The 15879-nt window shown below is 27.5% G+C and overlaps 1 protein-coding gene across 1 annotated transcript in view; it reads right to left on the bottom strand.

Annotated features, from left to right (window-relative positions):
* Nucleotides 1-15879, bottom strand: part of rno (rhinoceros) — an 84037-nt gene that overhangs the window by 38308 nt on the left and 29850 nt on the right. Inside the window, exons 3-5 of the mRNA XM_067270635.1 lie at nucleotides 7717-7797; nucleotides 4047-4112; nucleotides 2141-2220 (exon numbers count right to left, since the gene is read on the bottom strand). Coding sequence (XP_067126736.1) covers nucleotides 2141-2220; nucleotides 4047-4112; nucleotides 7717-7768 — 198 coding nt within the window. The 5' untranslated portion in view covers nucleotides 7769-7797. The remainder of the gene's footprint in view (nucleotides 1-2140; nucleotides 2221-4046; nucleotides 4113-7716; nucleotides 7798-15879) is intronic.

Here is a 15879-nt window from a genome sequence, read left to right on the forward strand (position 1 = left end):
AAGAAGCCCTTAAATAAAGGTTGACTCCATCATAAGACTGTTGTTTTCTTACATCTTGGGAAATAACTACAAGAAGACATTTTTAATGTATAGTCTTTTACTTTGTGAAAAATATGTTTTTAGTAATATTTTTACAATATGTAGTGCAAAATAATTAGAATAAACTATAAAAATGCATTAAATTTTTGTTTTTACATTAAGAAAAACCTGACAGCAAATTGTAATCTATTGCTATATTCAATCACTACTATTATTATCATTAACAAAAAAAAAAAAAAAACGAAATAATGAACCAACCAAAATCAAAACAGAAGCCAAAGACTGAACAAAAAAAATACTGGTGTAGTTAAATTTTTGAAGATTTATGATTTGTCAATATTACACGCACACACATGAAACAGTAACTTCTATAAAGTATAACAGATTTCTTATGGAAATACAAAGAATTTATTATAAAGAAAATTCATTAGTTCTAAATACAAAAAAGTGTATTTCCAACATTCTACAAAAAAGCTGGTTGAAAAGAAAAGACATTATAGCAGTCTAACTACATAAATAATAATCAAATGACTATTTATAATCAAATGATAAAACCAGATTTAATATTGGGCTATAACTTGACTAAAATAAAGATACTCATATGTATTATTGTTAATTGTCTACTTGGACTTTACTTATTAATAGGACTTTATACTGGTGTTTAAGGATTGGCACAGTAATGAGAGTTAGTTCAGGAAAGAACAAAATTTCTTTATTATATCACCTGCAGTAATAATTTCTGTACACGTATTATACGTGTTTCGGGCTAGCATGCCCCTCATCAGCAGTATTACTACCAAACACTAAAAAGTAATATTATACGTGTACAGAAATTATTACTACCGGTGATATAATAAAGAAATTTTGTTCTTTCCTGAACTAACTCTCATTACTGTGCCAATCCTTAAACACCAGTATAAAGTCCTATTAATAAGTAAAGTCCAAGTAGACAATTAATAATAATATTAGAATTTAAGGACAGTAAGGCTTTTACAAATACTCATATGTAAGTCACTTGTCATTCCATTTGAAGCAATAAAAACACAAGTCACCATGCCCAGTCATCATGGAATGATCTGTATTGTTAAACCTTCTAAATTAATTGGTCTGAAAGCAAAGGTTGAATGGAAATTCAAAAAGTATAATTGGCAATGCATCTGCATGGTAAGAAGTAGATTCACGTCCTGTTCCAGATCAACCCTTTCTTCCAGAATATTCTAAATTAATTCATTGCCTTCTAACTATTAAATTTAATACAAAATAGCAACTTAATTACCTATCTTTAATGCAAATTACATAACATCTGTGTACTTAATTAGATATGTTATAATCCAAGAATGAATCAATCTTTATCATTTGATTAATATAATTTGGTTTTAGTCTTCTATATAAACTGTTAGTTATATACTGATAAAAGACTGTTTGTTATATATATACAGATATTTAAAAATATACAACTACAATTTTCATTATTCTAACAAATTTTCGAATGAAAAGGTAAAACAGAAATGTTCTCATATTGAGACATTAATTTTAAAAAGATGAAACAAAAACAATTATACAAATCAATTTAGTTTGAAATTCTTAAACCAAACAATAAATATAAGACTTTTTCAAAATTTTTACCATATTTTAATATTTATGTTATATTCTATATGAAACTACTATTTTTTGAGTGTAAAAATTATTTTGCAGAGAAAGAATAGTTTAGTTCTGTGGCAATTATCACCTTCTGATATCTTGAAACAAATTACCAAAAAATAATGTATTCACATTATGATAATTTCAGAATACAGTGTGAGTGTGTCTCTGGAATAGACTGATATCATCAAATAGGGTTCTATTGTATATATCTCTTAAATATTTTAATAAATCAAAATTAATTCTAGCACCACCTACCACCCAGGCAAATTTTGTAATGAATTAACTAATTTATAACTTTTGTAGTAGACCATAAAACCTAGCAATAATTGTATGTTTGGTTTAGGATTAAAAAAAACTAATTAACCTCAGTAAAATTTTAAAACATTATATAATATAAAATAAAAATAATTTGCATATTCAAAATTAATATATAAAATTTAATTATAATCTTACATACCTCTGCTGGTTTATTGCTCTTGAAAGAGCTATTGTAGATTTTAGACAGTGGAAGATCACCACAATATTTCTTGGACAAAGCTAAAAGTAAAACAAGATCATCGTTATTGGAAAAAGTTTATACAAAATTTCATTAATATCTTACAATTACAGAATATTAAAAATTTGTTACTATTTACTATAATCATTGTAAGTGAATAAATGAATTACTAAAGACACCTTGCAACTTTGTCATATCATAACAGAATTGAGGCAGTGCATTGCATTTTTGTAATTAAAAATATTTTAATTAGTATTAGTACATATAAATTATATTTTTCTCCATCTACCTCAAGCACTTGATGTGTATTTGAATATGTACAGGAGGGTCTAATGATGTGTTCACTTGTTTATAATCGATCAGCGCCGCCGTAACTTATCCGTTACAATTCCCAGACACGCACCTGTTATCAATGAGTTGACCGTTACGAGATTGACAGTTGCGATTTGCGCTAATCGATTATAAACAAGTGAACACATCATTAGACCCTCCTGTATATAAGAGTATACATGTGTGTTTAGACGTGTCTGTGGGAGTGAGAGTATGTGTGTGATCGTAAGAAAACAGTTGTTGGCCACATGAAAAGGCAATCCCTATACTTGTCAGAAAGAAAAAGGCGATCTTTGCATCTGATGCGCACAGACAGGCGATCCTTAAATTTGATCAGCATAGATTACTTTATTCTTGTGTTTTGCTCGTTTTTGGTACCCATTTTCTTTTAGGCATTTGCAATGTTTTTTTTAAAAAATTTCCCCCTTAATTCCATTAGGCATGTTCAATTGCATCAAGGTACATGGACACTAACACTTTGATTCCACTATACATCAAAAACAAAGTCATAGGCCCCTCTTTTTTATTGCATTTTTGGATTATTCATCACAGTTAATGGAAAATGGCAAAATCTAATCAAAATTAATTAATCGAGTTTGGAAAAGAAAAAAACAATCCTATACACCATAAAAAAACTTTACTAATGTTTTGTCTCAACTACTATGTAAAATCAATATGTATTATAATTTTAACATTTACATATCAATTACAACATAAATATTTTTTTAAATATATAAATTTAGCTATATTCCAAGTTGACTTCCTTTTCTCCACATATAACTTGCTAATCCAAACAATCCTGTTCAATAATTAATTTGGATTAGTAAGAGTGCACTATAGTTTCATCAAAATATCATTTTGAAAAACCACCAGTGCAAAAATTCTTTACATAAAAAACAAGCATTTATTTATAAACAAAAACAGACAATGACATATGGATTTCTACTAGATGTTGATGAAAGTCATGCCAAATAATGAAAGCACCCTCTTGCATGCATGCAATTTAAATGAAACATTCCAGATACTTTTTGATCACAGTGGTATGTTTAATTCAATACCAAATTAACTTTATGATAAGCATTCTGAACAGCATCTGATTTAAAATGTAATGATCAGTTTTTTCTGTGTGTACTCATATGCATATATTTGTACAAATATCATTTATTTGACACTGTGAGATAGTTTTCCTTTCTTTCTTGTCATGAGAGTCAATTCAGCACAAAGAATAACAAGCTGATTCACATAATCCATAGTACAATTCTAAACTTCTATTTGAAAAATTATTTTTGCTTAAATACACAATTTAAGTAAAAGCATTTTTTTCAAATAAAAGTTTGGTATTATATTGTGGATTATGCAAGTTAATTTATTATTGTTTTATTATGAACTATTTCAAACACATTCATCAGTTTTCAAAATCAAAACAAAGATCAACTAAATGATAATTATAAGAGATTCTTATATTAAATACAAGAATTCCTTAAAATTGTTATTTTGCAACCAATATTCACATATCTTATTACAAAAAATGACTTACATGTTCCTTTTCCATCATTATCTTCACTTCCACTATGGCAATGTCGCCGTTTCTTTCCAGTAGAACCTAAAATAATGAGATTTCCCTTATTAAATTTTATCTTACATTACATAAACTTATAAAATTTATAGTTTCTGATAACTATCAAAAGGGGTTAATGATGCAAACAACAGTCGACCTCAACCTTGCTCTTGTAATTTTGCTTCAGAACGAAAAGCTTTTATTGAAAACAGTTGAGATGTACTTAGTTTATTTTCTATAACTTTCTAAAATATGTTGTTTCCCCCTATCATTATTCTCCTCTTTTTCTTTTGGTTATAAAATTTTCCAAAATGTGTTTTTGGAAGATTATTATTCTTTTCTCCTGGTTATAAACTTTCCAAAATAGTTTTTCAGATAAATTTATCTTCCTTTTTCTCAATGATACTATTCAAAATGTATTTTTCTATGATCATTTTTATTTTTTCTGATTATAAATTCTCCAAAATGAATGCTTTGGATGTTTATTCTTCTTTATTCTTGATTATAAACATTCTAAAATATACATATTTTAGTAAATTAATCTTTTCTTTTTTTTCTAATAATACTCTTCAAAACATATTTTTCATAAATTTTCTATTAATATGCTCATTTTCCTGGATTTTTTAAAAAAGTTTATTGTCATTTTTCTTTGGGTTTGCCAGTGGCTGAGTCGATAAAACCACTGTACACTGGGACCAGTTTCTCAGACCAGGTTTTCTTCACGTGTCTAACACCTAATAGGAGCCAGTTCCCCGTAGAGGAATGCGCCCTCGTTTCCTACAGAGGGAGGCACTCCTTTGGGTATATCTCACGGATTGCGTAAACCATCAGTTCAATTTACTCCTTTTGTCTGGGAAATAAATACTTCAAAATAAATTCTTTAATGATTATAAACTCTTCAGAATGTATCTTTGAATTACTCTTCCCCTTTTATTCTGAATTATGAAATTTATATAGTGACTAGTTGTTAAGTAGATATTTAAAAAGCGAGTAGTATTGATATTGTTTTTCTTTAATCTGTATTATAACTGTAAATATTATGTTAATAACTTTTCCTGGAATTCAATCATCGTCATCAGCGAATCGTGAACAAAATTCAGAGCTGAATGAAAAAGCAACGCTTTTCATTGTGTTATGGATATTTTGGTGAATGCGAATTTGCAAAAATCGCCAATTGAATATTGTAGAAAATAGTTTGCAAACACTGAGTTTTAATTAATTGAAATTGGCATCAATTGATCATTTGCTTTTATTATTAAATAATGAGATAAAAGAGTGAATTTAATCGTGTTTTACAATCTCATTCGCAAAGTCTTAATGAGATGTTAACGTGCTATACTAAATTACCTAAATGCTACATCTTAGTATATCTTAATATCTTAGTGCATTTTATTCTAAAACATGTGTAGTGTCTTATGGTACCAGAGTGTGTATTTCAGTGCTTTGGGTGTAGTCTTTACAGTTTAGAGTGCAGGGATTTTGTACACTGTAGTGTTTTAAAGTATTTCGTGGTGCATTGTACATTCCTGGACTGATGGCCGAGCGTAGCAGCCTACCGCGCTGGGGATCGAATCCGGAGGGGTCGAAAAATCCACAGAAATTTTTCCAGAGATGCTCCATTTGGATATGTTGGCTCCCGTCATCCCCACTAGGATTTCTCATTTCTCGGTCTTTTACTTGTCCCAGGATTTCAGGGGAAAAAGTGAACTATTTCCCAGAATCATGGGAAATCCCAGAATCGAATTAATTATTTTTAAGATATACAACCTATCTTGAAATCAAATGATAAAATTATTTTTCATTTTTTATATGTTCTGTAATATAATATGTTCTGCAACCTACAAAATCATATTAATAATGCTGTTTAAGATATATATTAAAAATTACCTTTGAATTACATAGAAATTTTCACAAATAGAAAAATTTATTAAAGTTTGGTAGAAACTGCATACAACAACAACAAAGAAAAAAAATGCTTTGAATTGAGTTGAAAATTTTAAAAAAATGAACTTAGATCAAACTTCTAACTTAAAAGGTAATTTTCATGTTTTAAATAAAACATAATACAAAATATTATTGTAAATTTTTATAATAAGATTTTAAAAAGCAAAGATGGTCCATACTCCGATCACTCGACCTGATTCTTATTTTAGTAATGAAAAGTCCTGCTACCGAGAATGCCCTAAACAAATTTAAAAAATGACCCAATATTACAATATAAAATACTAATTATTAGAATTAACAATATATAGCTGTATAATATTTTTTATAAAGAAAATCATTAATCTAGTAATTTGTTTTTGAATTACAAAGTCATCAATATCAAAAGCTAAGAATATTTACTTTTAATAAAATATGGAGAAAGCTGTTATTAATCTATAACTATAAAACCTAATTTAGAACAATTTTGTGCTAAGTGTTTAAAAAATATCCAGCAAATTTTCAAAAATATTGTTGCTGTAGATGATATTTAGAACTTAATTATTTTTATTTTAATAAATAACATATATGTTAACTAAATATATCCCACAACTCAACATAATTTAATAAACTTTCAATAATCAAGTTATATTAAATATTAGAAAAATAAATTATCCTAATTCTTTAATTAATCTTATTTGACTAATCAGTAACAACCTGATATAAGTGAAAAAAATGTGTTTGTTAACAACCACATGATTAAGTGTATCAAACATCCCGAAGCCCAATATATATATAGATATATAACTAAATGACTGCCTTAAATAATCAGGCTATACTGTAAATCCACTATTTAATGATTGAATACTAAGTAATTTGTTACTAGAGGTAGATGTTAGGCAACATCTCTTACCTAAATTAATAATTATAGTTTTAATAATTTATTAAATAATTTTAGAATCACCTGGAAGAAAAGAACTCGCCCGGGATGGGGCTTGAACCCACAACCTCCACTGGCCGTGTGGTGCGCTTGCCATTTGCGCCACCCAGACCCCAAACAAGCCTTCGCTTCCAGATGTATTTAAATTTAGATATAACCTTATGTGGTTAATCACAGCTCTGGCTGGGTATGACTTCTATGCTCACAGCCTAAGTACATCTTCCACCATGGCACTCAGCCACCTAATGCTTTACCCAGAGAGGTTTATGTATATATATACAGTAGAGCATCGATTATCCGACCCCCGATTAACTGACCACGTTCTAGTCGGCAAATTCAAATGTCCACTAGTGATGTGGCGCTACAATATTTGGTTATGTCTTGGCTACTTTAATATTATTTTTGTTAAATTTTTGCATGTTTTAGCTGGCAGCACTGGCTCGACCATGAAAGGGAGGCTAGTATTTAAACCAGGTCTAATACACTATACTAATAATGTATTTTTTCATACTTTTCGGTTATCCGACTTTTCAGTTATCCGACCAACCCCAGTCCCCAATTAAGTCGGATAATCGATGCTCTACTGTATTTACCCGATATATATAGATACATATCAATCGCCTTAAATGACACCTAATGTCTACCTCTAGAAACAAATTACTTAGTATTCAATCATTAAATAGAGAATTTATAGCTTGATTATTTCAGGCAACCATTTGGTTATGTAACCACATGATTGTTATTTCTATTATAATTATTTAAAACAAAAATAGAAATTGGAAATAATACCTTTGGAATCAAAATACTGATTTCTTCCTTTTGAAGCAGATGTAGATGCCATTTTCTACTTAAGCAATAAAAATATTCTCTCTGAAATAAAGCATCAATACATAAATAAATATTTTGTAATTATTATTAATTTCAAAATATTTTAAAATATTTTTTTCCCTCAAACATTTGTTTCAGATTATTATATACATATATAAACATACCGTGCAATTTTACTTATTTAGTGTAAGCATAATTGGAAATACATTGAATAGTCAAGATATCAAATGATGTAGAAACAAAATAAAATATGCATTATAAACAAAAAGTATCTATTTATTTAAAAAATATTGGCTAAAATTTCATGGAAAACTACAATTTCTTATAACAACAAACTACTACTTAATCTGATTCATCTATAACTTATATGTTTCTACTGTTTCATTTGTATAATCTTTCAAACTATCTATTGTAAATTTAGTTTTTCATTCTTTTCTCATAGAAATGTATTTAGATTATGATAACTATTAATACACAAAAATAAATGGATACATTCGTGTTGAGTCAATTGATTTTTTTAATATCTGAAACTGTTGATTAGTACCGTTTTTAAATGCTGTAATTTTAGTGAAATTGTGAATCAAGAATTAAGAGAGAATTTTTTTTCAATAAGAATTCACTAAAGTGTATCCAAATGTACTGTACATATATTTAGAATTAAATTTAATAAATAAAGGAAAATTTTGTATACTGGTTTAGATAATCTAAATTATTAATCACCATAAATAATATTAAATCTTAAATCTCTTAAATGCTAGATATTTCCAGGGATGCAAAATATTATCAAAACCAAAAATTTCTCCAAAAATTACTAAAAATGAGTACATAAAATAAAACAATTAAATACTGTTTTTACACATTTATACGATTTATTTTTTACATTGAATATGATAAATATTTAATGTAAATAAAGTTGTCTGAAGATGTATAGTAAAAAGAAGTTACATTATATTATCAGGTCAGTCCATAAGTTCATGCATATTTTTATCTACAAAAAAAGGCAGCAAAAAATTTTAATTAAATTTTATTTCAATCTATAATGTATTCACCATTATTTTGTACAATTTCTTGTCATCTTGATGGTAGCTTTTTAATCCCGTCTTCATAAAATGATTTTGGTTTTGAATCAAAATATTCAGAAATAGCCTTTTTTACATTGTTCTCATCCTCAAAAGTTTTCCCTTTTAAAAAATTCTGTAAACTGCGAAAAAGATGATAATCACTGGGAGCAATATGTGGCGAATATGGTGGATGAGGTAAAATTTCCCAGTTGTAGCTTTCAAGTTTCTGTACAGTTATTTTTGCAGCATGTGGTCTGACATTGTTATGCTGCAAGAGAACCTGTTTTCTGTTCACTAACGACAATCGATTTTTTTTTTCCAATTTTTCATTTAAACGCTCTAATTGCTCACAATACATTTGAGCTGTAATTGTTTGATTAAGTTCTAACAGCTCAAAGTGAATTACACCTGACATATCCCACCAAATACACAAAAGAATTTTTTTTGGATGCAACCCACCTTTTGCAGTCGGTTTTGGCTGCTTGTCGCGATCCATCCATTGTCTTTTACTCTTCACATTATTATAGAGGATCCATTTTTCGTCTCCAGTAACCAGCCTACCAAGAAAAGGTTCTAAAGCAATATGGGATAAAAGAGACGTGCAAATGTTTACACGTTGTTGTCAGTTAGCTATTGACAGTTCATGTGGTATCCATTTTCCTAGCTTTGAAACTTTTCCGATTTGTTGTAAGTGTCTATGAACAGTTCCATGGGATGAATTTAAACATTCCACAATTTCATCAACTGTTAAAGATGGTTCTGCTTCAACTAGTGCAGAGAAAGCATCATCATCAAAATCAACGGGTCTTCCAGTACGAGCCTTATCCTCCACACTAAAATCATTGTTTCTAAATCTTTCAAACCACTTCTGCGCAGTCCTTGCACTAATTACAATTTGATTATGTATAGTATTTATTTTTTTGGCTGCATTTGAGCATTCTCACCACTTCAAAATAAAAAGTATAAAACATGTCTTTTATATTTGTCGGTTACTTCCATTTTAACGAAAATAAACAACTGAAATGTTCACAATTCTGAACAGTATTATATGAATGAGATCCAATTTAACACTTCAGTGTAAAAATTATCACATTAGACTAACATTTTTAACAGCAAAACAAGATTTTTCTCAAGGTCATAAAAATTTGCATGGACTTATGGACTGACCTGATACATGGTAACAAATACAAAAAGTGATTGCATTAAATCATTATAATTAAAACTTAAGTTTATTTGTAACTTTTACTCATTTATACTTAAAGTAAATGCATAATGAGAAATCTAATTAATTGTTGACAACAAAATCACTATTCAAAGTAAGTACAGATTGAGTTCAAAAATCAAAAATTTTCAACCATAATAAAACTATAAATTTTACTTGCTCTCACTATATTCATAGGATCATGAAAAATTATTATACCAATAAAAAATTAATTCATAAGTAAAATAAGCATAAAATTGAAGGCCAAATAGATGAAATAACAAGCTAATGATAATATAAACCAACATTCCCACAACCATTCAATAAGTTTGTAAAAATTATTGATGTTTGCAATTATTTTCTTATTGATGTCTTATTTTTAAATATTAATCTGTATTTTGTATTATCGACTAGGATATAAAAGCCTAATAGAAAAGATGATAATTTATAAATAAATTATACTGGAAATTTCTGTTAATTTCAGAAACTTAGAAATAAAAGAATGCTTTCAGCTTTGTACATGATAAACTTTGTGTAATTTTGAAATATTTAATGAAATTTAAATTCTAGTTGATGCAAGTTTATAAAAAAATCCCAGCAATGAGTGAATAAGTTTCCCGGCTATTATGAAATCTTATTTAGAAAATAGCTTTTATAATTTTAATTACAATGTAACTTAATAAAATTGTGTGTGGCACCATCTGTTTCAAGATTCTGTTATAAAACACTTTTTATATTTTTAATTACTATAAAATGGCAAAAAGCTTAATTTTTAATAATAGAGATGGGTTTTATAAAACATTGTAAATGCTAATAACAAGTAAAATCGTCATTAGGTCTGACCCAACTGGAGATACACACAACCCCTTTTTCTCCCCACTCCCTTGACCTTTAACCACCAAAATTTAATAGAATCAATGCCTCTCATATACAAGCTAACCATGCCAAATTTCGTTACTTGATCTTTACCCCATCCTGAGATATGAAGCGAAATAAACATCCATGAAATTTTTTTTGCTTTATTTTGACTTTTTTGGATTCAGGAGGTCTCAAAACTTGGAGAATTGCAAAAAAGTCAGAAGATCAAATTTGACATGATTCCAATATTTTCCCTTGTTATATATACATAACAGCCAGGAAATTAAAGTAGAGAAATTTGACTCTAGTTAGCTTGTAACAACTGGAATAAAATTTCTTTAATTACAATGATATCTAAGTAACTAGAAAGAAATAATATATACAGTGTTTAGATTAAGAAAATGGAATCTAGTTAACACTCAATTTAAGATAAATTTGAGACTTAAGAACTCATTAAGATGAATTTATCTCTGCATATTTATTTATAATGTCTTAGAAATACTGTACTAACATTCAAATAAAAAATTATCATTTCTAATGTAGCAATTACAAAAACTAAATTTAATTTTCATGCATATTAATAAAATAAAACTCTACATTATTACATCTTAGTTCTAACAACAAAAATTAATTATGAAGGTTGCATTTGTGATAAACTTTTCTGAGTATTTTGTTTTCAACGATATTCTATTTCTAGAATAAGTGAAACTATCGACATCTACAAAGCATCAAGCGAAGGACTGGGGATTACCTAGAAATAGAGATTGTCGCAAAAACATTCACAAAAATTTATCACAAACCAAATGCACCTTCCTTTTTCATACCTGCTACCTCTAACAATCCAAAGAGTTTTAAAATTAGTTACTCTTACTAGTCAAAGTAAGTGTCCTTAAATAAATTAATCATAATTTATGATGATATTTTAATTGTGTAGTGCACAAAAATAAAGGGCAACTTCCATATGATTGATTCAAACTATTGAATTCTGACAAATAACCTAAAATTGTTATCAGCAATTGAAATCAATCACCTGGCTATTACTTTTTTCATATCATATAACTGAATAACACACTTTATTATTTTCTAACTTCAAATACTGAAAGTAATATGAAGTTATTCAAATGTTAAAGACTATTATACCTTAATATTTTCAAAATACTAAACACTATTTCGAAAAAAAAAAATAAACTAAACAATATGAAGAAATTATATCAAAAATTACATTAAATATATCTGGAGATAATTACTAATAAAAACTATATATTATATATTATAAATTATATTTCTATACATAATTCTCTAAAAACACATTAATTAAAATAAAAGGTAAAATTACTATAATTATTTCTGAAGTATTTTTTGTGACTAGACATGACCAAAGTAAAATTTTCAGTTTGTTGAAAAGATATTTGTTTGTGGCTAACATTTCAAATAATTTCTATTCATTTATTACATCTGTTATTCTTGAGGATTTAAGTTGAAAGCCTTTATATGATTTAACTATAAATTTAAGTATAACTTCTCATTATACTAATCACTTTTTGTCCGTTGTCTTATTTCCTATGTCTTGTGCTAGCACACTTTTCCTAAAAATGGACTTATTTATTAAATACATAGAAGAAAATTGTCTCTCTCAAAGTTGTTCCATGGCTAATCTAGTATGATAAGTCCATCTTTGGGAAGAGCGTACTAGCATGAAACTGAAATAACTTCTCATCTAAAACCATTAACGGTTAAAAACGATTTAATAATAAAAGTATAAAAAACGTGGAAGTTAATAAATATTAAACAGTTTTTTTTTTATTGGTTTAGAACATGTTTCTTTATCAGAAATTAATATCTAACAATCTATAAACAATTAGATAAGATATAATAGCTGTACAGTTTCTTAATAATGAGTAGATTGATTTTCATTCAGCACAAATACTATTATCTTAGATAAGAGATGAGATAATGCTAACAGATTAAACTTTTGTGCAAATATATTTTAAGTAGTTCAAAATTTAATAATTTGCTTTATCAATTACTGAAATTAATTAAATATCTGAACACTATAAATAGCTCTTGCTACGACTTATCATTAATTAATTATTTAATTAATTAATGATAGTAGGACAAAAAACATAATATTAATTACTGAAATGCTTTCAAAATTATGAATACATTTTAATGAATAAATTCCAAAAATTGCAATTAAGATATTTTTTACAGTTATTGATGTCTGTACATTTTGATTTAATCCAAAATAAAGGTATCTTTAAGTAGTTAAGAAATCATTCACAAAAATAAACAGAACTAATTAATATATTTATTGTTATGTATGAAATTCTAATATAAGTAAAAGTAATAAATAGTAAATGCATTCAAGTTAAAACAAACTGGAAATTTAATTTTAATTATCTTATAATTTGTTTTTTTTTGTATCAAATAACTATGTCAACTCCAAAGTTATATAGTAGAACTACACTTTGACCATTAGTTTAAGTATAAAAGAAAAATTTAACAAGAAATGAAATATTTTTCTGGATATTGGAAAATGTATCAGTATCTCTGTGATTAAATTTTAATATTCCCTCATCCATTTATAAATCTCTAATATTTCTCATATCCAGGCCACAGGTACTATTATTAAGCCAGAAGATTTCATCATGACAACTACAAATGAACCTTTGAAAACTTGATACGTAACATTGAGATCAAACACTATCAATAATACCAGAGAACAACCTTTGAAAATTGATGATAGCAGTTACTTACAAGCTGAAAATCCACTGTTACCTTTCCTTCTAATATTAGAAACATAATCTCTTAGATGGCAGCATGTCTTTTGAGATAAAATGTTTATAATACATTTGTTTCTCTCTTCTTTTTTAATTGGAAATGCATTTAGTTTTCTAACAGTTTAATGAAATTTGCAAATGCCTTTCATTCCTTAACAAACAGCACTTTCAGCAAAAAATAAGATGATAACTAAAATTTGATATTAAAATAATATAAGTTTAATATTTTAATTAAGATAATTTACAGGTCCAGTTTAACAAGCAATATAATTCATTCTATTCTCTTTGGATCTCTCTTATAGTATATTCATGGCCCAATTTTTCTGTTTTCAAAGCATATTAAAGTATTACTAACTAAAGAAGTTTTGAACTATTTTTAAAAATTGAGTATGTTTATTAGAAAAGGTATTTTAGCTTAGTATTGTATAAAACAGTTAAACTTTTTGTTAAATTATATTTGAAATAAATTCATATTTTTAAATTGTACTGTTTACAACCCTATCCATATGTATTTATTACAGATAGGCATATACTATCTGTAAATATTACACTGATAAAAAGTAAATTTAAATACTACAAATACCTCCAATATCACATCATACATACAGCCAGAGTGGCAGACCCAGAAGTCCCCAACAGGATGACTAACTCAAAAATTAAAAATATTTGAATAATTAATAAGTAATTTTTATTAAATAACTAATTTGGTTTAAATTTTCATGTATGTATGTGAAAAATAATTTATACTCATTTTGTAATGTGTATGAAAAAATAATTTTAACTGTAGATGTAATTTGTTTGAGAAATAATTTTAAACTGAATTTGTAATTTGTTCGTAAAAGCTTGTTTGATTTTAATTTGTCCGTTTTGTTCTGCATTATATATACCTGAAGATGTCTGTTATAAACAGATAAAAACATTAGTAAAAATGTGTTAATATGAAGTATGCCGGTGTAGGTGTTTTGTCTGTAATTAAGTTCACTAAGTATCTGGGTATTTGAGAAAAGTGATACTTGTCCATCACCGGTATTTATGTATTTATAACTTTTACTTCATCTTTATTTGTTGCTGTCTTTAAGATTTTATTTTGTATTTTTAGTGGCAATTTTATTATATGAGGTAAGCCATCTCTTGCCCTGGAACATTACTAAAGTTTGCAAAAATAAATAAAATAAATAAGCAAATATATTTGATTTTCGACATCTATTTCACAAATTTCATTTGATAAATATAATGATAACTTAATTATAGTAAGAAATATAAAAGATACTGTTTAAAGTTTTTCAAAGGTTGTCATAAAATCTACAATTATCCAATACTGTGCAGTTGTCTTTAATATATGATGATTCGCCTTCCTTAACAAAACAGTGAAACAAAGTAAAACAGCAAACACATGCAAAAACCATATTTCCTAACCAGAAGAAATAATGTTCACTCATGAATGGTCACGTCCACTTTATAATGCTGTGTTATGTGATGTTGCAATTTTTCTGTATGTGTGGTGGTTAAGAAATAAGTTTTCAGTAAATGAGTTTGGTAAAGATGCAGTTGTCATGTTGCTTTCTGTCACACATGACAGAAGGTTTGTTCAGAGCATTCACTGATATTACATGAGCAAACTTGTTTCATAAAGAGAATCATTAAGTTTAGCATTATGCCCTAGATTATGGTTAAATAGATTACCTTCAGTATACTGAAGGCAATCTATTAGAGATCAAAATATTAGATATTTAAACAACTTTCACTGTTTGGTGTTTTTATCAATTAAGCATTTTTTCTTTTTTCCTCTAAGGTACTGTACATTTAATTTAGGAATTGAAATATGAAAAATACGTAACTCTCTATTGTTTAGTATAATAAAATTAACAACATATATGTATTGTATAGTACACAATAATATATATTCATGAATATATACAGTAATGCCTCGTATAACGTACGCCTTAAATAACGGATGCTGCGAACAACGGACTTTCTGTTTGGCCGTTACGTGACTCTAGCAACAGACTGGCTGCGAACAACAGACTTTCCGGCATAATTGGTGACTGCTCCATGGGTGCGTTCTTTAATAGCGGTCGCTCTGCGTCTCCGCTACTACGGGAGTGCGCTGCTATTTGTAGGCATTTAGGAACGATGGTGAAAGAAAGAAAGAAAGATGGCAGCACCTGCACTATCGATAGTATGGTGATGGAGGAATCTATAATTCTAAAATATGAGCTTTTAA

Source organism: Centruroides vittatus, unplaced genomic scaffold (assembly GCF_030686945.1).
Source record: "Centruroides vittatus isolate TY-2023 unplaced genomic scaffold, ASM3068694v2 contig_375, whole genome shotgun sequence".
Classification (NCBI taxonomy): Eukaryota; Metazoa; Arthropoda; class Arachnida; order Scorpiones; family Buthidae; genus Centruroides; species Centruroides vittatus.